This window comes from Eschscholzia californica, unplaced genomic scaffold (genome assembly GCF_041429995.1).
Source record: "Eschscholzia californica isolate CP2 unplaced genomic scaffold, dmEscCali1.0.p SCAF_5, whole genome shotgun sequence".
Lineage (NCBI taxonomy): Eukaryota > Viridiplantae > Streptophyta > Magnoliopsida > Ranunculales > Papaveraceae > Eschscholzia > Eschscholzia californica.
In genome coordinates, this window is record NW_028238472.1 from 18,595,633 (window position 1) to 18,602,768 (window position 7,136).

General features: G+C 32.2%; 1 protein-coding gene across 1 annotated transcript; it reads right to left on the reverse strand.

Moving 5' to 3' along the window:
• Positions 1–1,689: 1,689 nt before the first annotated feature.
• LOC147537629 (RING-H2 finger protein ATL52-like) lies at positions 1,690–3,674 on the reverse strand. The gene has a single exon (XM_086643744.1). It carries the CDS (start codon positions 3,241–3,243, stop codon positions 1,996–1,998), a length of 1,248 nt encoding a protein of 415 aa, XP_086499870.1. The 5' UTR covers positions 3,244–3,674; the 3' UTR covers positions 1,690–1,995.
• Positions 3,675–7,136: the final 3,462 nt, after the last annotated feature.

Here is a 7,136-nt window from a genome sequence, read left to right on the forward strand (position 1 = left end):
CATTGTTAACTTGCTGTTGGTGATCTCTGTGAGTTTCAGACCAAACTTCTTGAAGTGTTTTCCGACAGAGATGAGCAAGAAGAGTAGTAGATTCTTGGCGGGGTAAACTTGGGTGAGATTTGAGATGATGGGTTTTGATTGTTGGTTCATTTTGATTTGAGGGTAGTAAAGTTGATGATGGTTCATTATTGTTACCATTGGACAAATAGGTTTAGGGTTTTCTTTGACTACCCTTTTTCTAGAGAGATGGAGAAGGAGAATGAGGGGTTTAGGGTTTTTTCTTTACTTTATTCACAATAGAAGAGAGGGGTATAAATGTCAACATAATAATTCAGTCCTACTAATTCAGATTTATAAAACAAACATCTAACTAGCAAAACAATTAAGTCAATTCAGATTCAACAATTCAGATTTAGTCAATTCAGATTCAGCAAATTCAAATTCAGACGTTAAAAAAAAAAAACAAACAACACCTTAGATTTTCACTTCCATGGAATCGAATCTGAGACCTATGCATTGCAGAGTAGATGCTTATCAACTAAGCTACCAGTTGTTGGCCTAACAACAAGAATATTATATATATATACCCAGACACATATCTTATTATTTTATTTATTAGGGCCCGACCTCTTGTACCTTCACTTCCGATTTTATTTTTAAAATTTTGGCACAACCAGTTTGGTCCACTATTGTATAGCCCACAAGACGTAAAACCAGACTCGTATTTTATGGTCTTAACACCGATGTCTAAACAAGTACGTATAATATGTACGTAACATCGTAGTCTTTATTTTCCAGAGGTGGTTGAAACAAAATTACATATTATACAATCAAAAGAATTCGAAAGAGTATCATAATACTCTGGGATAAATATAATAGTATTCCACGCAACAAGAGGAACACCAAAATTAAAAGATCATCCATCTCAGATAGCTTCAAATAAAATATTCACAGAAATTTAATACACTACACAGTATGCATCCAAACTTCAAGATTGACCAACAAAATTACTTCAACATCAAATCATTCCAAGTCCTGAGAGAAAGTGAATTACTAAAAGTAGAAGTTTTCCAATCACTGAATTGACACAATTCAATAACTTGAAAGGTTTCTAAAATAGTACCCATTAACATCATAATTTGCAATTTTTATACATAAATGGAATTGTTTTAGAGGCCAAGGTTGTATCTAAGTTTTCAAGGTTTCTAAACTGCATTTATATAAACTTAGGTTATGCATATGTAGCATGGAATTACTTTTTTAGTTGTTTCTTTGCCGAATCAGACACATAGATGTTCGAATTGATGAATGCTCTATTCACTTCAGTGTGTAAACTGTGAGGTTCTGCACACCCATCTTGTGTGACACAAGGACCATGAAGTAAAGAAAGAATGATCTAATAAGTAAGAAATAACATATGTGTGTGTGTCAGTAGCTCTGAGCGAACATTTTCCACTTACCATATCCGATACTTAGTATGAGTAACAAATATCAAATATTGATATATGTAGTACTCTCCATGTTACAAGAATTAAGTCTATCTACTTCCACATAATCAAGAGAAAGGGCTATCTTATAAATTTTCCAATAGATAGTACACACAAGTATTGGGAGAAAAAAAGCGACGTAAGTCTGCACGAAACATTTCTAACATATGATAACAATTATAGTTAGAAGCATTACAACAAGTTTTCTCGAAGAAGTTTTCGTCCTTTTATTCAATCCGTATACTATATAAACGAGAGTAAGAGTTTATATGTACAACTTAGAAATAAGCTACTGCTACAGTTTTGACATTTGCAAGTTTCGATATAGGAATTTGAAACTGCATTAACGTTTATCACTGCCGAACCCAAAGGTGCCGTTACATTGGGTTTATTGATCTTTCTCATGAAACCCACAAACTTTTAATGGGTTACCTCAGATATCTAACCTTTGCAAGATATCTTACATAAAGTATACATACATATGACAGAAGAAGAGTGAGAAAGGATCTCACAGAGGAAGAATCGAGTTCCGGTTTTGATTGTTTCTCGACAGAAAGAACTTCCCACCACTTGAAAAAGATCTCTTCATGGAAACAGGCCCCGTCTGCAGCAATCTTCCTATAGTTGGACCTAAAACTGGGCTCTTGGAAATAATTGCCAAATTTGGATTCTTCTCTTCCACTACTTCAACAGATGAACTCCCTTCTCCTTCTTCTGAGGGAGAATTAGCCATAGAAAAGCAAAACATAGAAGCTGGCGAAAAGTCCAATGACACGGACCTCCTCACAGGTTGTAATTGTAACTCTCCCTCCACCACACGGCGATTATCAGCCAAATCCCTTAGAACCCGAAATTCACAATTTTGAAGATAAGGCTCCTCTTCTTTTATGAGACCCATATCTTTTCTTCCTTCATCTAATCCTATTTCGTCGTCATCATCCTCAAGCCCCATCTCTAAATCACTATTTACTCTAACTATGGTTCGATCCGTTACCAACCCACTTTCATTCTCCGAAATCTCAGGCCGGGTTTCTGCCCCAACACCCAAATTATTAGGCACAATAGCATTTGAATTAGGAACAACAGCATTCGGATTAGGCACAATCGCGGTCGAATTAGGTCGAGCCGAGTTGATCACAATAGGAGCACGACATAGAGGGCAATTAGTATGAGATCTTAACCAAGTATCAATACAAGGAAGATGAAAAGCATGACTACATTTAGGCAAGAGGCGAAGAGTTTCGTCTTCATGAAACTCACTGAGACAAACAGAACAATCAGTACCTTCAACTAAACCTTCACCTTTCTTATACTTATAAACACTAATTGCATTAATAATTGATTGTTCAAGACCAACAGTTGTGATATACCAAATTGGGTGATCCAAAATTGGTCCATGATTCTCATCTATAAATTCTTCATGGGTATTTTCTTCTGGAGGTGATCTTCTTCTTGGGTTTCTCCAATTTGAACAATACTTTACTAAAATTACATAATAGCTTGCTATTAGAAATAAACTAGCAAGTATGACAACTATGGCAATTAGAAAAGGTGAGAGTTGCTTTACTTTTTCTGAAACTTGATCAAAAGGAGGAGAAAGAGATGGTGGAAAGAAAAGAGGATCATAAAGAGGAGGAGAATCAGGAGGTGGGGAGAGGGGTTCATCAGGAATACAATAAATACAATTATGACAAACAGAACACAAAGTTATATTTGTATTTAGGGGAAATAACAATCTTCTACTATTGAACTCCATTAGAGAAGAAATAGCAAAACACAAACAAAACAGGATGATAAAGATATGAATGAAATCAAGAATTACCTTCACCTGGTTGAGTTAGGGTTTGCAGAAAAGGAAAAAAGAACAAGTCATGAACAATGGGTAGGTTCCTACTCCTTTCTTTCTTTGAGTACCCATTCTTCTTGCCTGAATTGATGAAGTTGATGAAGACTTCTGGAGTACAGTCTTGGTAACCTACAAAAAAGCGGGTTAAATTACCTCCATCAAATTACTAGTGAAAATGCAAGTTCAATAGGTTACCTCTGCACCAAGCATAGTTAGACGTTATGTTACCCACGTGAGAAATGGGTCAGCGGAAAACAGTAAAAGGTTTTATTTCGCTTTCAGTAGGACACTAGTTTCTTTGTTTTGTTTTTAGCAGCAGAAGGTCAATGAAGTGTGTATTTGTTTACAAGGACTCGTTTGGGAACATATATTGCTCATTTCAATAACTTCTTTTTCAGAGCTTAAACAAAAGTGCTTTATCATAAACTATTACAGTCGTTTGATATGACGTCGTTTGATGAATTTTTGCATCTGCAAAAATTATTACGTAGTGTTTGGTAAAGAAAAAAACTAAATGTGATTTAACCGATTATCACATTATATTTTATGTTCATAAAACGTATCTATAAACACTATCTATGATAAAGTATTTTCAACAAAAAAAATCTATGATAAAGTATGGAACTCCTCTAAAAAAAAATATGGAACAATTTGGCAACAACACTAGCAACTCTTCTGAAAAAAATAGGTATACTCTTCCCACACATTCCTTTCTCCAACTCTTTCTCTCCACTGACTTGTTCATGTTTTTCTTCACTACTAAAATTAGTATTGGTAATCAGATCTTCACCACAATCATAGAGATTATGAGGGTGAAATACAACTTCAACACTACCAGGGACTGGATGAAGCTTCCTTGAGGAGTGAAAATATGCCCTTGATGAAGGCAACCCATTGTTTGGACTAAACCAATCGTTTTGCCTTGAGCTCTCTGTGGATCTTGACAATTTTACTTTCTTAATTCTATACTTCAGTATAGTTTGAGATTTTTAAATATTTAACCTCCAGATATTTTTTTTGAGTTTTTTTTACGGGGGATGGGTTTTAGAGCATCTCCAATGCAAAACTCAAAAAAAATCTCTATTCATCCTATGTGTCAAGTTCCATTTGAGATTCTCACTCCTAGGTGGCGTTAATAGAGATCCTCAATTTTTTTTGTCTCCAATGCAAAACTCTGAACTTATCTTATTTATTTATGTGACATAGTTATTTTTGTAAATAAATAATTAGTTATTTTAGAAAATATAGAAATGTCTCGATTTCTATTGGTTGAAAATCAAATATTGATGAGTTGGACAATTAGAGATATCTCAAGAGGACACTCTAGAAATAAAGTGTCCTCTTGAGATATATCTCTATTCCACCCTCGACACGTCATCTTAGAGATCCAAATAGAGTGTTGCATTGGAGAAGATTTTTTTAAAAAAACTCTAAAAATCCTAAGTGGCACTCGGAATTTCTAAGATTGAGTGTTGCATTGGAGATGCTCTTAGGTCCAAAATCCCAAGGTCAATGGGTTTAGAATCCAAAGATAATATTAAATATAGAAAATAAATCTACCAGGAGTAATTTACATGTCTACCCTCTCTTTTCTTTAGTATTACCCAACCTATCACATGTTAAATAAAATTACCCATATTAGAAGATATAAATAGCCTTTTCAGTTTCATGAAAATATATAGTTCTTGAATAAGAAGTTTCTATCCATAAAAAAAAAGTTATCTTTTTTTTTTAAAGGAATGTTTCCCTAATCTTTTGATTTAAACAATCGACCATAACCCTCTCTTCTTAAGTTCACCGAGATAAAACCTAAAGAAATTGCAGAGAAAATTCATCCATATTTTTTAGTCTTCACCTGGAGAAAAGAAGAAGAACATGGTGCTCAATGGATTATAGATCTCTTTTTACTATATTCTCATTTTCTTTCACGATAGATTATTACACCATGCTTGGTTTTGTTGTTCTTATTCTTAAAGCTAGGATATCAATCTTTTTTTTAAAAAAAAAATCTAAACATCTTGTCCCGTTGTTTCTCACTCTACAATCTTGTTTTCTCTCGAAAATTTGCATGAAAATTACTTATATATATTACAAACTTTTCGCATATTTACATAGCATTTTTTTGATTCTAACAACAAATTTACGTTTTATAATTTTCTGACTTACCCACAAAAATCATTTACCTTTTGTAATTTGAATGAGCGAGTTTCTTTTGCAGTCAGCAACACCCTCAAATTTCTTGTAGCACTTTATTGATTTTGCATAAATTGTGGAAATTTTACCAACATTTCCTGAACTCTGACAAAAAATAATATATTATACTAACATAACGTTGTTACTCTTAAAATGACTTTATCGACAACTGTACAGATTTTCTATGAAGTTTTACATTTCGATTCTTTTACGTTTTTTTTATTATTCCGTAAATTACAAACACTTGTTTGAACACTAATATATTTTACAAAGCTATGGGCGAGATTGTGGTTGTATGTGATCCTGCACGAGGATGAACTTGTGGTCAAAGCTAACTATAAGTCTTTTTCACACAGGATGTTAGCCAAAGATTTAACAATGCAATCGCAAATGATGAAGGTTGAATGAACTTGGATGTTCGTGGATGAAGTGGAGGATAAATGGAAAAAAAATCTTGATGTTATTAGTTCCTGTAATGAATTATTTTGGAATTGATTATGTTTTAATGTGTTTATCTTAATTTTAATTACTTTAAATTTTAGTACAAATATCGTGAAAGACGTTTAAAATGTAGAGAGATAGTGGAAATGCTAGAAGATATTAAAGGAATGCTAGAAATACCACAACGATGTCGACAATATTCTTTAGTTATCCAACTAATTTATGTTTGTAAAAATATGATCGATTTTTCAAAGTTTAGAAGATGTTGATAGAGTTGCCAAAATTTATACAAAAAATCAAAGAAATACTAGAAGAAAATTTATGCAAAAATTTAACAAAGCATATTATGTTGTTCAAATCAATAAAATGCTACAAAAATAATGAAAATGTCATCAAAATATATTAGTTTACATGCATATTTTAGATGAAAACAAGATTGAATATTTTTCCTAAGATATAATTTGGTTGTTAAAATCAGTAAAATGCCTGAAAAAATTTGAATTTTTTTTTTAATTGTTCAGCGTGCCTCGAACCCTTGACCGCTAAGGTGGAAGACTATACTTCTTACCACTCCAACCAAGGGTTGTTGGCTAAAGTTGAAAATTTCGTTAATCTAAACTAAGTAACTCAATAAACATGGTATACCTAATTGTGTTGTTCGAATCAATAAAATGCTAGATTAATAATCAAATTTTTGTTCACTTGCTGTAACAAGTAATAGCACGTGTTATATATAATTATGTTGTTAAACTCAATAAAATGCGAGAAAAATGTTAAAAATTGTTTTAATTTAAACAACCCAAAAAATATGTTTTATATAAGAATAAAGAAAATTCTAGAAAAAAGTTTAAAATGTTATTCTCCTAATTTAAGTAATACAGGAGAATCAAGGAAATGCTAAAGAAATGTTAAAATTTAGTTAACATAATGTAAGTAAGTCAGAAAACATATGATACATTATTATTGTTGTGAGACCGATTCATCACCTAAGTTGTTTTGAAAACTTAGAAGTATTTTTTTAGTGCAAGTAAACAATTGTGTTTTTAAAATCAATAAAATGCTAGAAAAAATTTTAAATTTCTGTTATATTTAAGAATGTTGTTAGGATCAATAAAATGCTATAAAAATAATCAAACTTTTACTTACATACTCTAACTAATTCATAAAAT

Excerpts from the sequence above, each read along its gene's own strand:
- LOC147537629 (XM_086643744.1), bottom strand. The coding sequence starts at position 3,243 with ATGGAGTTCAATAGTAGAAGATTGTTATTTCCCCTAAATACAAATATA.